Genomic DNA, 27,267 nt, shown 5'->3' with positions numbered 1-27,267 from the left:
GAACCAAGTGACACCCGCCGGGGTACCCAGAGGGTCACACTGCCTTCCTTCCTGGTTGGGGGCCCACCACATGTGTGTGTTTGTTTTCAGCGCTTGATTGTCTTTCTATGTGTGTGTTTTTGTTTGTTTTTGCGTGTGTGCTCGGGTGTGTGTTAAGTGCACTTCCGGGAGCAGCGGTGAAGGAAGGGAGAGGAGGGGGTGGTGAAGGGCGGGTGGGAGGGGATCGGTATTTACAAAGAATGCAACAAGTGCCACATGATGCGAGGAGAGAGCGAGGGTGGGGTCAGCTGCCATCACTCACCTGGGGGGTCGTGAGAAACCGCAACCCATACTCGTTCACGACGTCGGAGGTCCTAGTACTGTGACTGGGTGTGACCTAGTGTTGTGACAGTGAGGGGGGAGTAGTGACAGTGAGGGGGCGTGACCTAGTGTTGTGGCATTGAGGGGAGGGCGTGTGACCTGGTGTAGTGACACAGTGAGGGGAGGCGTGTGCAGTGTTGTGACAGTGAGGGGAGGCGTGTGACCTAGTGTTGTGACAGTGAGGGCGTGTGATCTAGTGTTGTGGCAGTGTGGAGGGGGGGGGCGTGTGACCTAGTGTAGTGACAGTGAGGGGAGGGCGTGTGACCTAGTGTTGTGACAGTGAGGGGAGGGCGTGTGACCTAGTGTTGTGACAGTGAGGGGAGGGCGTGTGACCTAGTGTTGTGACAGTGATCTGATGCCGTGATTTTGAAATTTAAACAGTTTATATAGCAAAGTAACTCGTGGTGATTTGGCACCCAAGCTAATTTCACCGGATGATTAAACACCTTACCGCCACTATTCTCGCCAACCCTCCTCCCGGGTAGCGTCTCGGGTGTTTAACCATCTGGTGAAATAAACTGGGGTGTCTAATCTTCACGTGATTCTTAGTCAGACTACTGTAGATACAACGTGAGTAACAACAGTATCGAAATGGCTGAGCTCTGGAAGGCACCTGATAAATAATGGATACAAACTGGTACCGCCTCAGCATAAAAACATCAGTGATTTAATGTGTATCAGTAGTTTATACGCCTTTACTGTAGAGGATTCATAAATTAAAGTAATTAATTGTAACTATCTGTGAGAAGTTACTATTTTTGGACAACATTATTAAACAATACGTCAACTACAGTAGTGTACCTCAAAGACGAGCCACACGTGCACTGTCTACCTCCAGTCTGCTGCGGTGGATTTACTGGTTTCTTTCCCCTGGTGACTAATTTAGGAACTCTTCCATTGTTTCACTTTCAGGACATCATCATCTTGTTCAACTCGATACACTACAGCCTAGTCATGATAAGTGTTGTATTAATTACTGTAAATGTTGCCCACTTTCACCTTTTATTTGGGGGGGGGGGGTGGCACTTAAGTGGTCTTTGTTTCTGTGCAATACCTCAAGTGTGCCGCAGACATTATTTGCTTTACTTGTAGAGAAAAAAAATCTTAGTGTTGCGTCCTCTCCTGGCTTTGAGTTTTCACTTTAATACACTTATTAATCCTTTTCTCCTTCTCATCCATATTTTATCTCCTCTTCCACTGCATCATCATCCTCACTTTTCTTTCTCTCCTCCTACCAAGGTTGTCCAGAACTTAAAGGCGACTCAAGACTAGGCTAGTTCCCTCTCGACGCTCTCCTGCTTTCACGTTGTGTAAAAGGATCACATGATTAGCCCCACCTTATTTCACCTTAAGATTAACCACCCGAGCGCTAATCTAACCTACCCCCCCCCCCTCTTCCAGATAGTGTTAGGGTGTTTGATTATCTAAAACAAGTTAGGGTGAGTTAATCTTCCTGTGCTCTGATACTTCAATATTCGTGGTATACCGGTTTGTGCCCAGCTTTCAGAAAATAAGCATCGTTTACTGTTACTATTGTAGTTATTATTAGTAGTAGTAGTAGTAATAGTATGGTCATTGTTATTTTATTGTAAAGTTTGTCATTAATATTGTTATCCACTGTTTCATTACCTTTTACATCGTCGGTGTATGTTCTCGTATCAGAGTTCCTGTGCTCACTCCTTTCTTATCCAAATTCCGTTAAAATGTTATCTGTTTGGTTATATTGGCTGTTTAATGCATCATATACTTCGCTAACATTGTTCACATACAGAAGATAGAGAACGTTAAGAAACACCTTAAGTCGTTAGAGAACTAGAAGTTTCTCACTGTCTAATTCTTATCTATTGATACAGTTATGTTTGGGCTTCGTGATGTTATTTCATGGTTTTATTAATCGTTTTTTTTCCTAGAATGTCAGTGTATTTTTATTTTTAGTCAGGATGTCCGTTTTTTTTTTTTGTTGCTGATGATGACGGCGAAATACAAGTTTCCATGACATTTATGTACCTCCTTTAGTAGTGTTCTGGTGTTTTTGATGTTCATTAAATGTGTAATGAGTGTAACGAGCTGGTCGGGTGGTGGTACGGTGACCGGCCAGCTGACGTCATGACAACAAACAAGCCACCTCGCGGCTGGCACGACGCGCGCGCCATAGCCTTCTTCAGGAATGTGAAGGTCAATGATTAATCGTACCATCCCCCTCCTATATACGTTAAGTAAATTCTGGAAAACACGAGGAAGTATATTTATGTTGTTATCAAAAGTTAAAACTACGGTATAAGCTATGGTGTACGCTGAATGAGAGTATTATTTTGGAAGACGAAGACGTTGATCAAAGCTTGGTGTTAGCTCGTGTATTCATCTGTGGTTACCATTTTCAAATGTATTCCATTGGGAAACTTTGGTCTGTATTTCGATTTTCGTTAAATACAAACTCAATAACGGTAGGACTTATTGATAAAAGTATTTCCTGCGCTATACTGTATAGTGTATATTGACACTCAAGTAATTATACAATTTACTTAGGTTGTTAGGTCACAGGAATTTGGGTTGTGGCTTATTAATAAATTTTGCCCATTAATTTAATGCTTAACTCGTGTGTTTTACATTTCCACAAAGTAGACCAGAATAGTCTTGGCTTGATTTTATGCTGAAGATTGTTTTTATTTTACAAATATTAACCAACAGGTGGAAACTTAGAAAACTTAAACCAGTCTGTTCCCCAGTGCGTGTGTGTGCCGGCGGGAGGTTGAAGAAAATTGCTTTTTAAGACTTTCCCTCTCCAGCGCAAATAAGGGTATCATTTTGTGACAGCAACTTTCTTACATTTTGTCCTGTGAATGGAGAATAGCATAAAACTTAACCTGCATTCATCATAATCATGCGCTCACCAAAAGCTTTTATACATTCATTACTTCATTTACAGAAGAATTATCTTGTGTAGCAGAAGTTGAATCTTTCATTTATTTATGAAATAAGGATGAGATGGGGATACATTTGTTTTGTAGTTAAAAAACAAACTTGTTGACACTACTATGTTATTATTGTTGTTGTAGTAAAATATTTGATGTAACAGTTGCACTCTCATATAACTAGCAATCGTGGATGAGGGCGAGGGCTGCTTTTCCTAAATAAGGTTTGGGTGGCTCCCGTGCTGCAGGGAAAACCTCCAGACGTGCAGTAAATTATTGGGCGAGGCTTGTCCCTGCCGCCACCACCAGTTGTTTGATTGTTGTTCTACCTGGTCGACACTCTTATATACCCTTATCATGTGTGTTACTTTCTGCTGTAAACTATAACAAAACAAAGATTAGTAATCCGTTTTCACAAGAGTTGGTGTTCTTTCTTTTTGCCTTAAGTTTGCGTTTGTTATTTTACCTCCTGGCTCTGACCAATCGGATTGTGGATGTAGCATCTGCGTGCAAGCGAAAGTTGTCAGTCTATTATCATAAGTTTGTATGTTCATCTCGCCGATGGGTGATGCTTAGATGCCAAGACGGTTCCACACAAATGGCTAATAATACATCCGCGACGGGGGGTGGGGGAGTTATCTTCAAATGTGTTTTTAAGACAAAATGACCTTTGAAGTAATAGTCCCTAACAAATAATTATTCCTTACATATTTTTGGTAGTGACATACTGAAATGTTCTTTGCTTTTAAAGTACAGGTATTGAGTTGGCAGTATCCAAACGTTATCGCTAATATGTTATTGTCAATATATCTAGTAGAAAAATAAACATTATCGGTGAAATATTGTTCAGTGAGTAATAGCATTATGTATCATTAATTGTATTTTGGAGTATAAATGAGTGTCCAGATGTTATCACAGGAATCTAGCACTGCCGTGTGTGTGGCTTGTATTCATTTCTCGTGTAATATATTTGAGCATACTTGTGGAAATCAACACTCTTTTCCTCTGCAGATGACGATGCCGGGGGAAGAGCCAGAGCATGAGCGATATCAGGTTGCAACAGAAACCGTAGCAGCAACAGGAACAGCCATGGAGAATAGCAAGTCTTTAACGAGAAACAGCAGCCAGGAGGATGAGCAGCGGGAGGCAGGAGTGGAGCAGCTCACTTACAGCAGGATGGCACACCTGCTGGCTGTGTACCAAAACAAGGTACGTTCATCCCCGTTGTTACACCTCCAGGGGCTAGACGCGGCCGAGAGTTTGAGGGTTCACCAGTTATGTCATGTGCTTTTTGTTTAAGATTACTGTACCCTTATGCTGTATAAAAAAAAAAAAAAAAAAAAAAAAATATATATATATATATATATATATATATATATATATATATATATATATATATATATATATATATATATATATATATATATATATATATATATATATATATATATATATATATATATAATGTCAATCAACAGTCCAAGTCCATTATATGCTGACTTCAGTATGCAAACAATACCTCACAAGTCAGGAATCGAATCCTGCGTGGAAACATTTTCAAAAATAGTTTCTGCAGTTGCTGGTTTTATCCCACGAGACTCTAGACGAGTGTTTTCAGAAAATATAACTTGTTTGAAGTTGTTTGGACTGGGCTATCCAACCATAACCGTTTTTTTTTTTGGCCCGACCTTGCCATCCCACAAGCCTGGAATAAAGTAAAATTTAAATGTATACTCCCATTATATCTCAGGGATGGTTATATGCTGTCATGAATTCCTTTCTTTTTTTCCTTGGCATGTCCCTGACCAAGGAATGTTGTGGTCTGTCTGAGCGTGCAACCTGAAACTTCACAAAAACTTGGCATCATAAGTTTAATAATCTTACATTAATTATTGGATGAAACAATTTGAAACCAGGAAGGCATCGTCTTTACCACTGAAATAAATGAATTTTGGGAGTCATGGGGTTAGGGGTCAAGGTTTCACTTGCAAGAAATATTCTTGATACCAAAAAAAATATAAGTACAGGGAATCTTACAAATTTGAAGGGATCAGTTTCGAAATGAATAAGGCTCATTGTCGTCTCACAGATACTGTATGTGCTTTTTGAAAGGTCAAAGATCAGGCTATATGTTACTATCAAACTGGCCAAAGGGCTTTCTGCACTTGTTTGAATTTTGTGTTAATACACCTACGGGTATCTTTTTTTTTTCTTTCAAACTTTAACCCCCTTGTTGATTGAGTTCTAGAGTATCAGATTGAGTTTACATAATGTTGACCTTTTTTTTCAAAGTAGTACTATACTGTATATGTGAATGTCTTCTGTAATATAAAATAAACTGTCTTTGATAATTAGGCTATTATAAATATTGTCTACAGTGTACTGTATATTGTAATTATTTTTATATTTTCATTTTCATTTAAATATATTTTATTTCTTTGAAGGTCCGGGACAATAAAAGAGTCATTACAAGATTAAAACGACAGAAAGATGCCCAGCTGCAGGCTGTGATAAGTCAGTTATTGTTACTTGAAGCACATCTACGGCGGGAGCAGAAGGGGATTGTTGGGCAGCTAGCTCAACGTGACCATGTTATTTCTGCTCAGAGACAGGAGATTGACCGCTTGAGAAGGGATAATAGACGGTTGATAAATAAGTTGAAAAAATTTAATGAAGTATGCATGGAATCCAGAGATATGGATCACTTAGAACCAAGATTGAAAATTAGCCGTGTGGAATCATCAGAAGAGAGTACATTATCAAGTAGTAAAGGCCGTAGCCAGTCTCTGTCTTGTTCCCCACCCAGTCGTAAATCTTCCTCGGGCATGATACGTGTGGCTACTAGTGTCTCTGAACTAATTAATTGCAGTAATGACTCAAGTTTTTTGAAACCTCAACAAGCTCTTCATCACATGAGTGTCCGAAGCAGTAGTAGTCATCCTACCGAAACTGTGAATCCAAATGTGGCCTCAGTCAGAGCTACAACAGACCGAGTGTTTCACAAACCACCCATTGCTGAAAAACCTCGGGTTGCCAGTCGTGTGGTGCGAGGTCACCAGAGTAATCAGAAAGGTCAACACTTGGTTAGAAGTTATGGTGGAAAGCAGTGCACAATAGTATCTACTATCAGCCGTCTTCTGGAAGAAGAATCTGATGCCACGACAACGGGTGGTTCTGGTAGTAGTGAACCCTCATCCCCAGAAGCCACTCTTAAACCAGCAACTCCAAGAGTTATACGCCTGGCAAGGCAATTTGAAGAAGGTCTTAACTCCCAAAACATGGCTCTTTATGTTAATACTGGCTCCAGTGACTCCTCTCCTGAGTCACTAAGGCAAGAAGATTGTAACACAAAGTCATATATCATGGACGAATATGAGGTAAGTGTTGATAGCAGCCCGTTTTGTTGAGATTTAAATACTGTAAAGTGTGTGTGTATATATATATAATGCAAATGTTCAATTATTTACATTCACCACAGAGAATGGTATTTTGTAAATGCACTGTACTTGAATAAGTGATATACTACTGTACAGTACAGTATTACATTTACTGTATTACTGAACCTGTTTGTATGCTAATTTAAGTAGTAAACCATTAACAGTACAGAAATTTTATTAGAAAATATTTAAATAAGGAGAGCCTTTCATTGTCAGTCAATCAGTCAGTCAGGGAACTTTCATCTAATTATAATTTTCAGGTAACAAGCGGGTATAACAGCGATGCCATCAGTGATCATGAATATGAAAATGTTCGTGTCTTGACTCAGGGAAGTAATGACAGCCCCTCCAAACTTGCAAAACAAGAGGAGGGTAAAGAAGAAGAGGAAGAAGAAGATAACTATGTCATTTTGAGAGCAGTGAAGGAAAATGCTGATGCTGGTAACTGGGTAAGTTATATATCTTAGATGCTTACTGGAAGTCTTAATGGTCTATTTGTGATTTTTCAACATTTTGAATGCTGTACTGATCCTATTAAACAAGTTTTGTTTCCGACTACAAGGAGCAACTATAGATTAACATTTTTTCGTGTGATCTTGAATGAGGTATAAGTTGTCATTGTGGATATTTAAGCTACTACATTGTTATTCAGATTGACAGTCACGTCATATTAAAATAATTTTTGGTATTCTTCAATCACTAAAGCATGTTTTGTATTCACTATAGGTTGATATCCCAGAAGATCAACATATCTACTCAAATGTGGAGTTTGCATCTGGCTTGCTAGTTAAGGAATTGGAGAGTGAAGAGAGAGAAGAGGAGCCTGTTACTGAATATGTAGAGAAAGATAAGCCAAAACTACTATCAAAAAGCAGTAGTTGCAAAGAAGGAAAAAAGGTGCTAGAAACTGACCTTGATACTCTCAACACATCTGCCACTGATGATCACTTGGTAAGTAAAAAATCTGTCATGTTTGAACACAGCATTCTCATTTTATTCACGGACTTATATACCTAGGTCTTTCAAAACCCTCTTAACAATTTAGTTTTTTACAGGCTGAAGTTAAAGTAATTCTACTTCTGGCCTTGTGTATATAGTACAATACAGTTCTGGATATGAGTTCGTTAGTTCAGTAGAGTTGCTAATAGTTTGTTTATACAGGGGTGTATATCAAACAATGTAGATACTACCCAGTACTGTATTGGGAAAGATTTATAATAGGCATTAATTACTGTAGCATTTGCAAGTATAGTTTACATGTACATTACTGCACAATATGAAACTACAGTATAAAGGCATAAGATGACTGAATATAAAGTACAATACTGTAAATGCAAACCTTTGTGCTAATCTCTTCCTTGCAGTTGTCAGAGAGTTTAAGGGCAGCTATGAATGTACCCCGGTCACGACATAACATCAACCTTATCATGGAGTCAGATGGCGATCACATGACAGAAAATTTTGAAGAGTTTACACTTGATTCCCTGGAACTAGAGGAAGATCAGGAGGATGAAGATGGGGGACGGGGGAAAGAGAACTTGCCTGTCTCGGAGCAGCGACGGTGTGGGGATGGAGCAGAAACAAAGGTACAAATGGTAACTTCATAAATTATTTCAAATATTAAATTAAAAGTACTGTATACTGTTATGCTTATTTTTGGGTGTATATTTCAGGAGTTATTTTCTTTGTCATATTGTTATGTCTCTAATAAATTTAAGTTTTATATAAAAAAAAAATTGTGTAAAAACGGTTTTCATGTTTTTTCATTGAATACAGACAGTTCAGATTTATCTAGATTTAAAGTAGAGATTTCTACATGTGTCGTACTCGGATATCCACAATACTTTACATACCCGGTATACAGAAATGTACAAGTAATGCATTTCTCTAAAATAAAAGTAAATTCTCTCTTGCAGTTGGATAGTAAGATGAATGAAGAAGGTAAACTTGACCTCAGTGTCAACAGTGCATCTGCCAGTGCTGCCTTGATGGCCAATGGACAATATGAGAAGTTTTTAGAGGCAACTGGACTTAGTCAGAAATCTATTTTAACTCCAACTCGCATGTTCTCCAATCATCGGTGAGTTTGTTAGAAAAAAAATGTGTGTGCTTGCATATGTGTAACAATTTAGGAGAACTACTTAGAATTTTCAATAATCTCATTTAGGTTGAGCAAGACGCACATACTACTGCTAAATACCACAGTTGTAAGAGCCTGCCATTACCCACAAGGTGTGCACATTTCTCAGCAAGTAACATTCTAATGGACACTATTGCTGAAAAGGTTAATGTATTGCAGCCTACCTACCCAGTCATGAATTTAGTACTTATCTTAGGCATCTTTGGGTGGGATTCTCAGAGTTAATTTGCTCAAGCCCCTTTGATCTGTGTCTACTTCATCCAATTCCCTTTGTTTCCTTTGTGAAATGTCAGATAAGAGAATACTATTTATCTTTGAACCATGTTTTAGAAGCGTTGACACCTTCAGGAGACCCCAGAATGAGATTGGAGGCCTTTGAAATGTGGTGTTTATAGGCAAAAACTAATAGAGAAATACTTGAAATGTACAGAAAAAGAAAAATGAGATACAGTACTGTACTTTGGTCATATAATTAGGGATGGACAGATAATAACAAGTATTAATAGGCAAAGTTGAGAGTAGGAGGGCCAGGGGAAGGCAAAGACTGGAATGGGTGAATGAAATTAAAAACCGGGTCCCCAAAGAGATACAAATCCTTGGAGGATTAATAAAAACAGCCTGAGAATGTTTAGAGTGGAGGACTGTGGTTGCCAACCCTCAGATATGATGATAGTATTCTGATTGAAGGAAACCATAATTTTAAAGCTTGTACAGTATTGAGCAACAATACAAACTGGCAAGTCATGTACCAAACATGCACAGTCTAATATTGTGTAATCAAATATTAGTACTGTACAACTACTGTATTACCAAAGTGACTGCATAAAAGATCGAGCAGAGATCAGAAAAGAGTAAGGAAAGCGCTTTTTCCTTCAAACTTGTTCTTAGAATATTAGTTGTAAGGTGTTGACTCTCTGACTATAGGGTGGAAACTTAATTTGTATTTTTTTTTCTCCCTCACGTTGTTAAGAGTTAATTTATGTGAATGAGCTGTTTAGTTGTAGCCCTGACCTGGTTTATCCCACTGTTTTTGCCAACAAACATTGAATTTGTGTGAATCTTTAAAGATTCTACTGTGTGGGTAAGCTACTGTACAGTGTATTCTCTGCTTGCCGCTATACACTCCATTACAGTAGATTCCTTGCTGTCATGCACTGCACACCTTATAGGCAATGGCAGGATCTGGAGTGATGTGTCATGCAGGTCTTGCAAAACTTTGTAAGCCATAAATGACAGTACAGCATATGAGGTCCAGGACACTCCTTGCAACCTGCTTCAATTGGTATGCCATGCTATTAAATCTTTAATTATTATTTGTTGTTAATTCAAGAAGAAAGATTCCAATTAGTCAAAAAATCTCATCAGGATACAACAACATTAGTCAAAAAAAAATTCCAAGGAGACTTTATCTAATAATAACAACGCTTTATTCCCCAGGTCTGTACTAAAGCCACGAGACATCAAACATCGTAACAAGTTGCGAGCCGCCTTTACCACGCTGTCAACTTTAGAGGAAACACCAAGCTCTGGTGCAGGATACAGATACTGGACCGAGCCATACCTCTAGTGTCTACCTCACATCTGATACATTGCAAAATTAGCTGTGATGAGTCTTAGCTTTGTGTTGAGTTATGATAATTTTCCAAATTATTTGAATAGGAAAATTTGGCTTACGGATATGTAGTTTAAGGCTCATAGTAGCTTGTTTTGTAGTGTAGTTCTCAGATAAAATAATTTAACTGCTTATCATTACCACTGTACAGTATTTTTAGTGATAATGAGGTGGATTTTTTTTCTTTTCCTCACTTGAATTTCTGCTTTTCTTTTGTTTGAAAATTTCAATTCATTTATATCAACACCATTCAATAATTAGCAAAGAGAATAGCAAATGCATGAAACTGTGACAAAACTATATAAAAATATTCAGAAATTTGATTTTAAAATTCAAATCACTTGCCAAGTTATCCTGCACAGTGTGTGTATTAGTAATGCAAGAATAATTTCAGTGAATGTGCAATTTATCTTTATTCAAACAACTGGATCGTTATACTATTGGTAAAATATACTGTACTCTTGAAAATTCCCTCTTATACAAGTACTTAATTTCATAATCAAAATATATTTAAAACATGTAATGAAGCTACCAATTCTAATAACACGGTACTGTATATTATAAAAGTATTTAGCAAGTTAAAATTTAATTACTTTGTAATGCCAATTATGAACTCCTAAGGCTTGAAATTTTAAGTTTCTTTGATTATTGTATACAGGTAATATATGATTTTTCTCTTCATTTCAAAGAAACTTTTACAAGAATTATAATCTTTGTTATTCAGTCTGTGCTGTGAAGCTTTACAGTTTTCAAAGAACTCTTGCACATCCCTTAAGAACTGTTGATACCAGATATTAGCCTGAAGAATTATTGATATTGAACTCTGCCTTTAACTGGTAATGATGTGGACACTACTCAAGGAATTGTTGATAATTAAATGTTGTCCTCAAAACTGTATTTTTTGGACATTTCCCTAAAGAATTGATAAGATAGAAACTGCCTTTAATCACTCGTGCTGGACACTGCTTCAAAGAATTGTTAACACTACTCGTAAAATCTGATACTGCTGGACACTGCCCTCAAGAACTGTGGATATGATAGATACTGTATTATACATTTCAAAATTACTTTTTCCACTGCCAGATTCAAAATAAATCTACAAATGTACTTTTAGTATTTGTATAGAAATGCTTGTTAAAATATCCAAAATAGGGGTAATTTTAGTCTCGCATGAACAAGTAAGAATCGGAACAATCTTTAGGCAAAAGTTAGTGCATTCAGGAACCTTGGTTTAAAGTTTCCATGTATCCCACTGAACGTTCAAGACTCGAGTTAAAAAAGCCAGAGGCCCATAATGATTTCACTATTGAACATTGTGACAGTGAGAATAAAAGCAACATGGTAAGAAACTGCAGGTATATTACAATTACTGTACACTATTTAGGGCTTATTGAAGTAGTCATCTTTCTTTGAAATGATGTAAGGGATCTCTGGCCAATAACCAGCCAATGTCACATAATATTTGTTTCACCACATGAAACCATTTTGTTCCAGTGATCTTGCACTACATGCACATGCCTGCTTTACCATATTGACTAGACATGATTTACCTGTGTGTATGTGTGTGACCTGGGGAGTAGTGACTAAATCATTCTGATGGGACACTTCTTTATAAAAATTACATTAATCATAAGGTCACAGAATTGTCGCCCATGGGTGTTTTTGCTCCTTTCCTTAGTCAGGAAGTCCACCTTAATATTTCCTCAGCCACCCTCAAGAAAATATCCGTTTTCAGTTGGATAAACAAAGTTTTGCTACTTTTTGCTTTGACTAAAAATCATGCATCAGGAACTCGGAATCCTTCATAACAGATGTTCTAGAATTGTTTGGCTAGAGTGCATTTTGCATCTGGATATTTGTGGGTCTCTGACAACACAGATTTTGTAAGCACATTAATTTCTTGGTTTTGTTTTTTTGAAAGTTGCTTTTAAGGCATCTTTGGAGGTATGTTCTAAGTGAGACTTTAGATAGGGTCACTTACCAGAAGATTTAGAGTTGTCAGGTTTCCCATTACAGTATAGGTTGATAATTAATCATGTAGAGACATGAAACCACCCAATTTTTTTACAACCTATTTCATTTATTTATATATATTTTTTCGTTATATTCCTTGTTATAAAAATTAGTTGCTAGAGGATTTTAAAAATGGAATGCAATATCAAATTTGCATTTACTTGCAGCATTACTGACGTGGCACTCATTCTCATTATTTCATATACAGCATTGTTTATGTGGGAACTTAGAAAATTCACTCGGTATTTATTATTATTTTTTTTAAGGTTATGCATGCTAACTACACTTAAGTTGCTGCACATTTCCTGTCTTTGAAGTGTCAAATACTATTGCAGCTTATGACTGTATGTTGCTAGTTTCTGCTTCCTCCCTCCATCATCTTTGTGGAGGTTTGCAGGGAAAGTGGAGCTAGTAAAATGTGAAAACTTGTCTCTGTAGTGTATATTCATGTTTGTGAACATAATACTTACATAGACCAACCTTGGACATTGTCCTGCAATAGGATAATTATCATAATTACACTTCTGATGAAAATGATCATGATTTTGGCACATTTGCAGCAACTTTATTAAAACAGCACCATTGTTAAAATTACAGTACACCCCTGGACTTACCGGGTAATTAGCAAATCGGTTAAGTTGTTTAAAATCAAATTTATAGTGTGGTCATTGAATGTAAGCAATACATATGGGAGGGTCTGATTACCAATTAAAATATAATTAAAAAATACAGTCTCGCCTCGACTTACGACGGGGTTCCGTCCCGACGACCACGTTGTAAGTCGAATTGGTCGTAAGTCGAAAAGGCAAAAATAATATATAGAAATTCTAAAATGGGTCTCTCTTTTTTCATCTCGGCACCATGAGAACTCTCACTTTTACGCTTTCCAGTCATTTTAAAGGGAATTACAAACGAAAATTTTGTCCGTACACAACCCGATCACTAACGTTGGGACTCGAAAATACGTAATGTGAAAAATATTTTATACGACCATGGCTGTCGTAAGTCGAGGAGAGACTATTGGAAGTAACATGAAATTAGGCATCAGTGTTGTATGTAGGTGCTGCAAAGTAATCCAATAGTTGCAGGTAATGGTGTAGAATAAAGAGTGAGCTGTTCATGTAAAAACAAGTGTATAGTGGTTGAGAAAATAGATTAAAATTCTTTAAATTGTTTTGCATGGATAATACTGTACTTTCTGCAAGTATTTTTATAAATAATTTTTTTAATAGGGATGATAGGGAATTTTAGGGTGTATCATGTAATTTTTTCTATACATTACTTTTTTTTACCAGTATAGTGGAGGGTGGCCATAATCATATGTAAGGTATGGTAGGTGACTGAATGAAAGAGCAAATGTTCAATACTACAACAAAGATTGCAAGGACGAGTCATGGGTTCAAAGCATTGTTCAGAATTTCATATTCTAGAAAAAGCAGACATACTAAATAATCATGAAGGGTATTGCTAACACTTCAAAGGCAATTTACTTAGATGGTGTGGTTCTTAGGAAATGTTGACCAAAAATGTAACCAAGTAAGGCGAATAGAATTATTTACATGAGAATGGAAGTACAGTACAGTATGTTAAAAGGACACAGCCTGGGAATGTGAGAGGACCATATTGATAGGGAGAATTTTGCTTATCTTCTCTTCAATAAGCATCTACTTGTTGTAGAGAAGTCAGTTTTTTTAGACACGATATTAGACAGTTCTTTGAAAGCTCTCTGTCCTGAGTCCAATAATTACCCAAATTAATATTGTCGGACAAATGCCAACATTGTTATTAACAGCATTTTTGGTAATCAGTTATATTAACATAGTTGCACAAGATGACTGGCAGCTGTAGCTGACTATGGTTGCTTTCAGTATCGCAATGTGATTTCATTATAGTGTACCAGATTTTTATTTTATGCAGACAAGCATAGTTATTCTTTCAAAATAAATATTACATTTTGTGGCAGTAAGTATCATTATTAAGGATTTATCATAGAATATTGAGATAGGGTTATGTAGCAACATCTTTAATGGGTTGATTTAGTTATTATTATTACGCCCTGTTCCATTGTAACGAGGAATATTTTCCTTTTTACTTGTACAAAGAGGGTAGAGATTTCTTTGCAGTGAATTCAGCAGTATTGTTCTGACAAACTAGTCAGGGTAGCAGTAAGAGTAAGAACACTTTTCAGTTCTCATTGTTGAATGTAGATGATCTGGCACTTGAGTAAATAAGATTTGAAATGGGTTATAGTAATTAATTCCTTACTTTTAACAAGACCATTATCCCAAGAAATAAAGATCCTTAACCCCTTGACTATGAGGAGTCTCTGCTGAATAAGATCATCTGATATCAGCCAAATAAAATCTAAAATGTGACATCCTGTAGTGAAAGGGTTAATGATAACTTGCCAAATAATGATCCGAGTTTACTGTATGTATTACAGTACAGTACAGTACTTGATATACCCGGTACTGTCATTTGAAATGATACTTGAAGATTTTGGACTAGTCCCATTTTGTTTTATAGACTAGACTGTATTACCAGTCTTTTGTCTGGATTAAGCAGTTTGATATTTCAGGAGAATGTGAGATACGTCAAACACTTTACGAATAGGTGTTATCAGTGCAAGTCAATGTTACATAAGTTTTGTATCACTTTTCCTCCTTTTCTTCTCTCACTTTTGGAAGACATTTGTCAACTCCTTCAGAATGTGATGTCGAGTTATGTGAACTTCAAATGGGCAGCAGTTTAGAAGTCTAAATACTGTACAGTTTTGTACGTATATTATGAAAATTTTACCAGGTGGGACAACATGATGGAATTAATAGAAAAGTATTTGACCAATGTTTACAAGTATCACACTAGTCTTTAGCAGATTCCTTTCAAGTGTCTATATTTCAACAATTTTCTCATGTGTTAAACACTTAACACATCCTGTAACTGTTATCTATGCTCAACTTTGGTAGCTATGCCATATATATTACTGTAAGTTAAAGAATATTTATGTTAAAGTAAGTGGTCATAGGCTGCTGGTTATATCTAAAATTTTCTAGCCAGCCTCATGCCTTTAACAGATTTCCTATCAGTGTAACAATTTATATATGTAATTAACACTTCCAAAATGTAAATAATAAATTTATATGCATGCATTTTGCCATGCCAAATTCTCTCCTATGCATATATCATAAATAAAGTTATTAAAATCTATCTCATTCATTGTACAGTACCTAACTTGGTTATGTTTTATAAGTTTTAATTTAAGAATGACTGAAGTTTTTCACTTGTATTTACAGTGGATCTTCAGAACTAATGAAAAATTTTTGGATGCATTGTCAATATTTGTTTTACATAAAATTCCTTATTTATTATGCTGAACTCAGCAGATTATACATAGTTCTCACTCGACCAAAATTACCAACTGCAATCATTCGATATAAGAACATAAGAATGAAGGGAACAGCAGTGGGCCTACTGGCCCATACTGGGCAGTACCATTTACACCCAACCCCTATCGCTCATATATCTATACAACCTATGTTTGAAGCTATCCAGCGTATTCGAGCTAATGATGTTTGGTAACTTGTTCCACTCGTCCACTTTTCTATTACCCTAATGACACCTTGGGTTGACAAAAGATTAGTACAGTACAGTACCTGCTCAGTGAACTCTTATTTGGTGGAGTAAATTGGATGCAACTTTTGAATTTGCATAATGAGAAAAAATTCATTTGGGCAAAAATTTGTTTCATCTTGAAAAGTGTTCACCAATTTATAATTTGCATATACTGTATGGAGTGCAAATACTGTAGTGTGAACTGCCAGTATTAAGTACAGTACAGTATGTGTTTTCGTAGCTGATTTAAAACTTACTTCAGAGAATGGTGAAGTGGATGTGTAATGTGACAATGAAGGACAGGAGGCCTTGTTGAGAACTAAGAGGGCACCTGGGTGTATTGATGAATTCTAAGTAAGGGCAGGCTGAGATGGTTTAGATGTGGAGAGAATGGATGAGACCAATTGGGTGAAGAGGTACAAGAGTCTACGGCAAGTGCAGAAGGGGGTATGCCAAGAATGACATGGGGGGGGAAACGTAAGAAATGACATTCGAGTTGGCCTTGTAAGAGACTGCAACAGGGAAAGTTGCTATCGGGTAACCATGGTTAACTCAAGTAGGCATGGAAAATGACCATAAAACAACAGTAATGAGGATGATAACATCAGATCCACAAGCATTATACTAAAATATAAAGGAGGTTCAAATAAAGAGCTTAATTATACTCAACGTTATACGGTTAACATCCAAGCCAACCAAATTTTAGGCGAGCGAGTTGAAGTGACCCTTTTCCCGTCCTCACAGGGTAATGGTCATCTCCGTGGAAAACTCATCACTGCAATGAGCTAATAAGAGGGTGCCCACTAAACGGGCCTCCGCTCTGCGTGGGGTGAATAAGAATATGAGTTGAACAAATCAGAGGGAAATGGTTCCCAGCATCGATAAGCACTAAGAGAGCTTTCTTTACTCAAATAACATGACGGTGGCCTTGGCTATCACTGCCTATCAGTAACCACCAGACACTCAAAACCCCACTGAGCTCTTTATAAAATCTCTAAGCCTTCCACATGCATAGAAATTCCCCCGTAACCACTTGAAGGATGGCAAATTCATTGAGAGTCAGCGTGTTGCCTTGCCAGTCGCCACACACGAACACAAAGACCTCTGTCACACTAATAAACGTTTTATCCTATGCAGTATACACGGACTCAAGGAGCATAGTTCAGTTTTACCAACATCCTAAGGACGTAAATTTTAGTAATATAAATTTCCGTCCACATTGTTTTCTAGATAATGTTCAACCTTTAAACTGTTTAGCCTTTAAAGCATTACATTTCTAACTCATTCGTGCTCGACAGTATATAATCGTTTTCTTGAATGAAATTGGTAATATACCAGGCAATTCGACCAAGAATAGCCAACAAAGCTATATCTATATCAGATGCTTATTTCCACTAAAAATAGGGTCCCCCTTTTTAGGCTAGGATATTAATCAGTAATAATAAATCTTCAAAAAATGGGAAATTTATGGTTGAATATAACAAAGAATTACATTGCACTTAGACTATCCAAGACTAATGGATCACTTTAACAATACATAATTGCTGGTAAAGACGAATCTGGACACCATGCTTGCATTAGGTTTTCATATTTTAGTGTTCGGGTATTCATCAGAAAGGATCGTTCATCATAGTGAGTGATTGGTATTCCACACTTCGTTTCAGTTATTTGGGCATATAAATGTAACCTGAAGTTGATAAAATCGGGATATTTTGTCAGAATGAGTGGTAGAGGTAGCCTTGAATCTTGCTGGATCCTGAAATTCTGAAAACCAAGCTTATGATGTAGTCTGTTATAGGCTGTGTTGGGCCTGTTTGTTTATATAACTGATTACATATGATCTTCCAAATTCTAAACATTTATTATGAAAAACTATCAATGCTACAGAAAAAAGAATCAAGATAAATAAAGAAGAGCTCATTTTTTTCAAGCCGTAAGAGTTCAATATACAGTAGGTTCCCTTTGTGGCTCAGTAGACATTGAAACGGTATGATTTCCCTCCATACATTTTGTATTATATCACACAAAACTTTTCTAACAGCCTCATGTAATCTTAATTTTGACATAGCCCTAAAGTCCTAAAGGAAAAAGTATCTTTATTAGTTTTTCATAAGAATGTTTAAAATCGGGTATTGTAGATTGTTTGTTGTCACCTTAAATGATCAAACAAGCCCAAAGCCGCATATACAGTATACTTGCATATGCTACCAAAAAAAGACAGATCCCTGCCCTTTTGGGTAATTTCAAACAATTTAAAAGGTCGCGCAGTATCCCAATTATAGCGGGTCGTGTTTTTTTAACCATATTTAACATGTTCTGTCTCCTCCACACCTACTTGGATGGTCCTGTGCGCCTCGTATACTAATGTCGCTCAGCAATTTTGATACTGTTCTTGTCCTCATTTTATTTGTCATCGACACTCTTTCAAGCGGGTTTCCTCTTTCTTGTGTAATCTTCGCTAAGGAGTGGTGGTCTGTAATGGTTGGCTCTTTGAGGGACGTTTGCGCATTCGCCTGTTCCTCTCAGGACCGCGGGAACCAAATTTTATCAGGGGATGTTGAAATTGTTAAAATTTTTAGTTAATTAGAAATGTTAAATACAGTGTACAAGCAAATATTAGCCATTAGTTTTTAGTTTATCATTGTAAAAACCTAATTTTTAAGGGAATCGAATTTTATTAAACTGTGCCTTATGTCCAGAGGGTGTTTTTGTAAATTTAAAATGCAAATTTTAAAGCCACAACTTAAAGGGATATTATCAAGGCTCAACATTTCATTCCTCTACCCATCTCAGTTCACGAACTTTTGAAACTATATAAATTACACAAATCACAGGATGTTATTTTGTTTTATATAAATTATATTATACTCTTTGATATAACACATGGGGAAGAGGAAGGATATAAAAGAGAGAGGTATTCTTGATTACAAAGTTCGCTGATTCTGTTACTATGGATCCCCCCTACTGCCCGGCTGTCGCCCCGAGCATATTCCCGAAACGGATCAATACTGCACACTGCAACCCACATATGCAAGTCCCGCCATCAACCATCTCCCAGTTTCGCCAAAGTGGAGGTGACTCACTCTTGTTGCCGGGGTCACAGGGACCCAAATTTCGCATTTGTAGTCTCATGATTACCACAGACTTAGGAGCGTTTACTAATTCAGATTTCCATTTTTTAATTGATTCTACCTACAACTCGATAAAGGTGACGCTTAAACAAAAGTACCGTGGCTGTAAAATGATGACACATTCCAATAAGGATAATGTTACTATACTTGTATTAAACAGAGTATCCACCAAAACAAACTGTGATGAGCGCCATCTCTAGGTAGCGTGATAACTACATTGGTTGCCGTGGTTACTCTCCAAGCCGGTCGGTCGGAGTGGTGGTGGTCGGTACTTCCTCCCTTTACCCTTATCTACTCTTTATTATGCTCTCCTCGTTCTCTCTTGCCGCTGTTTCTATCAATGCCTTCTTCAGGTGTCCCAGTCACAAGCACTGGATTACCGGTTTTGAACCCGTCTTTTCTTTAATCATATTTGTTTTATTTACAAGCTGTTTCCTTCTTGTATTTTAATCTTCTTAACCTTTTCGAGTTATTTTTTGTTTTGTCCTCCCGTTTGTCCGTTTTTCCACCTCATCCCACCCGCTTCTGCTATGATTCCTTCTGCAAAGATTCATTTCTCCTTTCTCTTCATTTCCTCTGTTCCGTCTTCTCACAGTGCTTAATATCATCTTTACTGTCTTTGTTTTCACATATCTTCATTTAAAAATATTTCTCTTCGCAAAAATCACAATTTGTGCAAGGCTATAATTTGTCGCTCCCAGCATAATTTTTCCATTCATATTTATTTATCACATTCTTTGCTTGCATATCAAGCGCTCTTTATTTATGGAATTCCAATAATGGTTAAGCTGCTGGACGCAGGGGTGAGAACCGAAGGGGAGTAGAGGGGAGAGAGAAAGGGGCGACCCTTTTTTCCCCTGCAGTTGCACCGGGAACTGTCGCATTATTGCTTTCAACAGATGGCGGACCTGCAAGCAAACATTCAAATTACTCCTGAATTCGAAAGTAATGATTTGCGAAGAATATTTTTAATGTGCTTATGGCTAGCCATACAAAATATAAGAATTATATTTATGTATATTAAGTATAATGAAGTTTCATCTCTCATCCATTGGGAAGTCAAATAATCAATAATGGACACTATGTTGCCTTTATAATTTAGAGTTCCTCGATGTGCCCTTTTAATCTAATTACAAACATAAATTATATCCTTAATCTTGAATTTGAATGAATATTGAAACTACTGACACACTGAATTTATATAATTTCAATGATTGCTGCAAGCAAACCTCGTCTTGACATGAAAAAATATATTAACTTACGCTTTAAAATATTTAATTCTGAATAATAATATAATTAATGGGGTAAGAAATGCTTAATATCAAAGTTAACATCGGTTTTCAATGTGTAAGTAGCAACATTAGATAAGAGCCGTAGGAAACATTAATCATGGTAAGGAAGAAGGAGTTTGTATTACCCGCGAGAGAGAAGCTCGTCTGTGATTGGCTGATGGCCGCTGAGAAAAGTTGTTTTGGTGAACAATGGCGGACCTGTGGCGGAGCTGGGATCGATCCTTCTGTTGAAAACCTGATTATTTTCCTTTATTGCTGTATTAGGTGAGACCATTAACAGTGCACGTTATAGTATAGAGGTGGCAGATGTTATGAAAGTAGTTAAGAAATATAGAAAGTGAGAGGTGTTAGTGATATGGATGAAGATAGGAGACCAAAGCTCGGTTGTGTAGTGACAGATCGCCTGGACCCGCCGCCAAAGCTATCATGAGTCTGCCTGAACTTTCATTCCCAACTAGCGGGGAAAACTGTTGGCTCAGCACACGCACACGTACTCTACAGATTAAAGGCAGTATTCAGGACTGTTAGTTATAATACATCGACTTGTGCTTGTGGAATTGTTTTTTGAAAATGATCCTGTCCATGGCATCACCTCCTCGGGTTTCTGCTTGCTTGCCGTGAATAAAACCAACACGTGGACCTGCTTGCCTTGAGTTAACTTATCATATTGCTAAGTACGCAGTTTAGGTTAGTGTGTGTGTGCCTCTTTGGAATTTTAGTTGGCCTAACCCTTGAAGTGTGTTGAAATACTGGGAAATTTGAATATCATGAAGGCGGCCAAGTAAAGCAAGTTTTTTGTATTGCTTTCAGGGGTGAAAGTTATAAAACGTCCCAGATTAACTTATTTAGTCGATAAAGTATGACTAACTCTAGACTGTAATCACTTATGGTACTTAATAATCTTGAATTTGTTTGTCAGTGATACTCACCAAGTGTAAAAGTGTTGTTGCTTTGTGTATTTGGCATCAATCTGGTGTTGATTCTTGTGGGTCTTCCAATCCCTGTAGGTCAATCTATAACTTGATCTCCTGGTTACAGATAGGATAAACAATGATGTGATGCTTGTAACAAATGGCAGCATATTTTGTATTCTGGCTGAACAGACTTGCTGCTGATGCTGAATGTTTTGCTGGCAACAATGGTGAAAAGTTTCCAGTACCAGATGTTTGGCAGTTGTGCTTCTGGGAATGTAGAGGATTTAGTTTCAACAGAAGTAATGTCAAATAACTTATCCTTTGCAGAGAACAAGGATTAAAGTTTTTCTTGGTTTTAATTAGCTGAATATATATTATGTTATCGGTCATTTTTTTCCTAAAAGTGTTTTTACAGGATTTCAAAATTACCTCGATGTAAGAAAAAAGTGTGGGACATAAGGAGAAATTAAAATTGAAAGTTATCAAATAATTAATCCATCCATGCAGGTTTTTATTAAATAATTATTATTATTTAATTTTAGAGCATTTTTAAACAGTACTACTGTATCTGGTGATTTTGAAGTTTAGTTTCATGTTCATCATAATTGCTTATCTTCTGTAGAATTTTCATAGAAATGTTTTCTTTTATGCATAGAATGGGAATCTGGTGTCGGAGCAAGGAAATAATGACTGGATTTATTAAGAAGTGGGAAGCAGGCTTGGCTTTTGTTTCTTTAGTGATTTGGTAATTTAAAAAAAAAAAATAAAAAAATATTGTATGCCTGATTTTTAGTAGGAAAGAGCCACAGTGTAGGAACCTGAATGCCCTTTACTACTCATAGGTAGTTTTTATTAATATACCCTGTATAAGCTGTTATAGGGGTCTAGGGCAGTAGACTATCCTCTATCTGAATCTTATGTCTTCATCTCCCTTCACAATTGTCTCCCTTAAAAAGGTGGATTGGAAGCAGGTGGCTCTTTAGAGCCAATGACTGTCACCTTATGTTCATAGATTATAATCAGCCATTTGAGATTCAGTTGCTACATCTGCTTACCTCAGCACAATTGTTAATGTGCAAGCTCTTCCTACTAATGTTGAGCAAAATATTGTGCCCTGTACTGGTGATGCTTCAAAGGAAGTTCATAAAATTTACTGCAGTTCTCAGTGTTATCATTAAAATAAGATTGACATTTTGCATTATCACATCATTTCATTAAGTTTATCTACATAGAACTGGTTCTTCCAAGTCTGAGTCAGCATCTCAGCAAGTCGACTGGTTTGAGCACTGGGTTCCTTGATTAGTTTGTTAAGGCATTACTTCATGCCACATTTTTTTTTTTTTTTGATTTAGCAATGACTGGGACTTATCCTGGGAAGGTTGCAGAAAGGTGGCTTTATGGTTTGAGGGAAGCCATGTGTTGGTCTTGGCAAGTGAAACATGGCTGTGCACGAGATTTATGTGCTTATGTTTAATTTTCATATTTAGATTATTTATAGATTCTTTATTGATCTGCATGCATGCTTGGATGTATACACCCCATTTCGTCACCAAAAACACCCATTTTGTCATCCAAAAAATCAATTTCGTTACCAATATCAAATCCGTTTGTCATCACTAACAGACCGTTAGTCGCTGGTATTAGAGTGACAAATTCTAAGTTATTATTTTACACGAATGTAAATTACACATGTATATAGACGACTCGAGAATTATTGTGTTATTATTATACCTGTACATGAATATTAATTATTTAATACAAAACGATTTAAACAATGGTAAATAAACAAAATACAGAACAAGTGCAGGCGTATTAACAATGTTTTTATTTTTGTTTCGTTTTAGCCTTGCATGAGTAATAACGTTTTTAATTTTTATTTTCTTCTTTAATAAATTGTCTTAGTGAGATGCTTGCATGATCCAATGTATTGTTATGCCGAGGCATAATTTCGTGTTACAGTTTTGAAAACTAGGTGTTTTGATTATTTTCTATCCCAAGCAACAGTTATTTTGGCAAGTTTAGTGAATTTTTCGTGTATATATTGATGTTTTAATTATTTAAGAATTTTCTGGAATGTATTGCAAAATTTTTTTGGAATAATTTACTTATTATTGTAAGCCTCGAAGACATTTGTTGTGCAAGTATTGTGGAATTGTTGTGATTAATATAAAGTGAGAAGACTAAGGAATTGTACACTGGTAGTGTGCCGACTATACTGTATATTCGAAATGTGGAGTCAAGCTGTGTAGACATTGCCCTGTTAACAGTGTTGTGAAGAATTAGTGTTTATTAAAGAGGAACTACAGTGCACAAGTGTGTTTCTGTGACCTGGTGGATCTCTACCTGCCGGTTGTTTGACTGTACACTGATGCCGATCATTGGGAAATTACCGGAGACTGGCGGGGCAGCCAGTGGTAATTCGACAACACTTACGAGATATCTACTGCTTCTGATAAAAGGAGGGCCGTAACAGTATGTACACAAAGATAGTAAACCAGCCATTACGTCTTCACTGCTTCAGTGAATACATAATGAAGGTCCAAAGCCCTTGAAATGGTGATGGGAATGAACGCGGTGATGAAACGGGTAAACAAAATGTGGTGATGAAATGGGTAAAAAATGTGGTGACGAAATGGGCACACACCGCTTGGATAGATCATATCTGTGTACTGTGTGTAGTTTCAGTAGGAGTGGCCTTTGAAATTTTCCTATTGTTTCAGTTAGTTTTATGAGGTACCCAACAATCATGTATCTGCTGTAAATGGGACTGCCCAGTATGGGCCAATAGGCCCGCTGCAGTTTCCTCTATTCTTATGTTTTTATGTTCCTAAATATGTGGTTGATAATACAATAAATATTATTTTATCATTACTTCTGTTGCATAAACAATGGACCAGCAAAATAGCCATAACCAATAATTTAGCTAGTACCAAAGTAATTTGTGATTGTGTCAGTTATCTATGAGCTCATTGGCAGAGTTGACAATGTTTTGGACTTTCATGAGGAACAAATTAGTTATGACGCAAGACAAGTGGGGTTGTGTGGACCATAATTTCATAAGTGGCAAAAGAGAATAACACCAAAAAACGTGGTTAAAGTTCGGAAAATGGAAATCACTATGTCTTGAACTACAGTAATTGTAATAGTGCAATGATAATAGTAACAAATTGAAGCTTTACGCACTGAGGATTCTGTTGCCATAATCAAATAATAACAATCTTGTCATTAATGTATAAATAATCAGGAAATTAATCATAACCTTAGTAATTTAGATGCATTAGATTTTGATTAAATTTGAATACAGTAGTTTGATATAGGACACTCATGTACAGTGCCCCCCAAAATTAGCATTAGATTTTCCATTGCTATGATTTGACACACTAGACAAAATGCTTTGATATGATCCCCAGTGCATAATTATAAGTTGATATGTCTGGTCACCTTATCAACAACAGCTAGAGATGAGGGTAGGGTTGGAGGACGGAGTCATCCTTGTATGGCAGACTAGATACATTACTTCAGTATAACAAGAAATCTATTGAGCTATATTAATGTATGCACTGTATATACTCATTTATGCTCAGAGGTCAAGGATGTAGAACTACGAAACAGGTTGAGTAACATTGTTCGGAAAGCCTCGAATCACGTCGACCCCATGGCTAATGATACTTTTGGGGGGGGGACTGTACAGTCTCGTTCAAGATTCTTCGAGCACTGCTGGAGACAGCTGGCAACTCAAGGCCGTTTGTTTACTATAGTATGCAGTAAAAATTATGAATGAATGTAAAAGTGATCGGTGATTGGTTACTTAGTTCCCCGTTGCTTAATTAGTGGTTGGGCTTTGTTGTTTCATATTATATTATACTACGTAATATAGTAAACAAGCGGCCCTGAGTTGCCAGCTGTCTCCAGCAGTGTTCGAAGAATCTTGAATGAGACTGTACATCTTAACTTATCATAATCAATACTGAAATTGTCTGCGAGATTATAGTGATCACCATAAAAATCACCCGAACTGCATTATCTGGCAAAAAATTGAAAGATTAGATTACAGTACAGTATTGGGGAATTTCCTTCTTAATGGGAAATTGTACTTTTTTCACTCCTCTATAGAAAACAATCATTTAGATTCCAAGAAGTGAATGTTTAGTGAAGGTGAAAATTAATAAGGATTTAATACTCAGACTGAGGATGTTAGGTTCTTTTCATAGCAAGTCCTTTAAAGTCAAAACTTAGGTTTAAAGGAATTTTATCACACTTATGTTACTATAGAGCCTGACAGTTGTCAGACCCTTACACCGTGCACAGCTTACCCAGCTACAAATGTTTATAAATGCCTAACTCATTGATTTGTTTATCCTGTAATGTTTTTATGATTTTGTACTGTAGTATTGTGTACATATATCTCGCACAAGAATTTGTATATTTCCCTGGATTAAAATTGAATGACTATGGGATGTTATATACAGGTACTGTATTTCTCTCAGTATATTATTTATTAATTGTAAAGTAAATTTATTGTAAATTTGTTTTGTAAATATTTTTCAGTGTTTGTAAAAAAATCAAATACTGTACAAATATAGCCTGATTTATGAAAACAAAATATAACCGCAAAAAGACACCATTATTTCCATTTCTTTTAATTTCTTTTAATTTTTAGTCTTAGGTAGAAACTGGAAAATTACCCATTACAATACTGTACTGTATCTATAATTTATAGTAAAAATTGTTATGCAGTATACAAGCCAATGACATTTTTCAAATCCTGCTCCACGTACCTGTACGTATTTGACAACTCGCCAGCAGTTTTAATTTTTTTCTCTATCCAAGCAATTTATCCTATACAGTACAGAGATGTCTGGAATGCAATTAACAAGTGAAATATAAATTCATACACTACATATTGGTACAGTAATTGGAGTGTGTTGTTCATTTTAGACAGGAACTATACAGCTGCATGAAGCTTCTGTAAGTGACACACTAGTATACAGCTGTACATTTTAGGATGATGTGGATATGTATTTCTTGACATAATAAGTGTTTAAATGTGTGCCAAACAGAGAGAGTACTATACAGTATACTGCACTATCATTATGGTATGTATAAACAATCCTTTTGTGTGCTTAATGTGTGTTTGTTGTTTGGTGAGCTTTTTAACTTCATGAAACCACGACCAAAGTGGAGTTTCCACTCCAGAGTGGAGTGGAGACTCCACTCTCTCACTCATTCAAACTAGTTGCCGTATACAAACAAATGTGGTGGAAAACAAGTGAACTGTGCGGTGCTCACTGCCCGCTCTCCCTTGACTCTTCCAAAACCGTTAACGAAAATTGCGAATTATGAGAGGCTGGAATTTTTTAAAGTACATATACAGTAGACCCTTGCCATTTGCAAGGGATAGGTTCCAAGAAATGGTGCGAATTGGCAAAACCACGAATAGCAGCATATATTACCTTAGTGCAGTACTGTATACCTATACCAAACAACTGACCAGCCGCGGCAGCACTCATCCCCTCTTTTAACTTATCTAATAATAAAACTTTCTTTGTCAGGGTCATCGCTGACTTCTGCCTTTTACATTTCACTCCATTAGCATCACTACCACTGACACTAGGCAGTCATGTGGGAGCCATCTCACACAGTAACACTAAAGTTTTGAGAGTACAACACGAGATGCTGCGTGGGGTGACTTGTTGTGCTGTGGGAAAAGGCTTGCAAGCTAGCCACCATAGCCACCATCTGCTTACCGCGAATCGTCAAAATCGTGACTCGCAAACTTGCGAATGGCAAGGGTCTACTGTACTGTGAAACCATTAAGAAACTCGAGAAGTTACTGTGCAGTAC

The 27,267-nt window shown here is 36.8% G+C and overlaps 2 protein-coding genes across 5 annotated transcripts in view; both read left to right on the top strand.

Moving 5' to 3' along the window:
* LOC121854320 (kinectin-like) overlaps nt 1-13,275 on the top strand; it is a 113,937-nt gene extending 100,662 nt beyond the window's left edge. The window contains exons 3-9 of the mRNA XM_042348917.1: nt 4,284-4,481; nt 5,717-6,649; nt 6,970-7,158; nt 7,436-7,660; nt 8,074-8,295; nt 8,626-8,789; nt 10,287-13,275. Of these exons, the coding sequence (XP_042204851.1) occupies nt 4,284-4,481; nt 5,717-6,649; nt 6,970-7,158; nt 7,436-7,660; nt 8,074-8,295; nt 8,626-8,789; nt 10,287-10,416 (2,061 nt within the window). The 3' untranslated portion in view covers nt 10,417-13,275. The remainder of the gene's footprint in view (nt 1-4,283; nt 4,482-5,716; nt 6,650-6,969; nt 7,159-7,435; nt 7,661-8,073; nt 8,296-8,625; nt 8,790-10,286) is intronic.
* Nucleotides 13,276-20,691: 7,416 nt separating this feature from the next.
* Nucleotides 20,692-27,267, top strand: part of LOC121854276 (bromodomain-containing protein 1-like) — a 93,981-nt gene continuing 87,405 nt past the window's right edge. For all 4 annotated transcript variants that reach the window (XM_042348832.1, XM_042348833.1, XM_042348831.1 and 1 more), the window contains exon 1: nt 20,692-20,773. The gene's annotated coding sequence lies outside the window, so the exon portion shown is untranslated. The remainder of the gene's footprint in view (nt 20,774-27,267) is intronic.

The sequence above is a fragment of the Homarus americanus genome, unplaced genomic scaffold, assembly GCF_018991925.1.
Source record: "Homarus americanus isolate GMGI-L3 unplaced genomic scaffold, GMGI_Hamer_2.0 scaffold54443, whole genome shotgun sequence".
Lineage (NCBI taxonomy): Eukaryota > Metazoa > Arthropoda > Malacostraca > Decapoda > Nephropidae > Homarus > Homarus americanus.
Note: the sequence above shows the minus strand (reverse complement) of the source record. Positions and strands in the feature narration are given on the sequence as shown.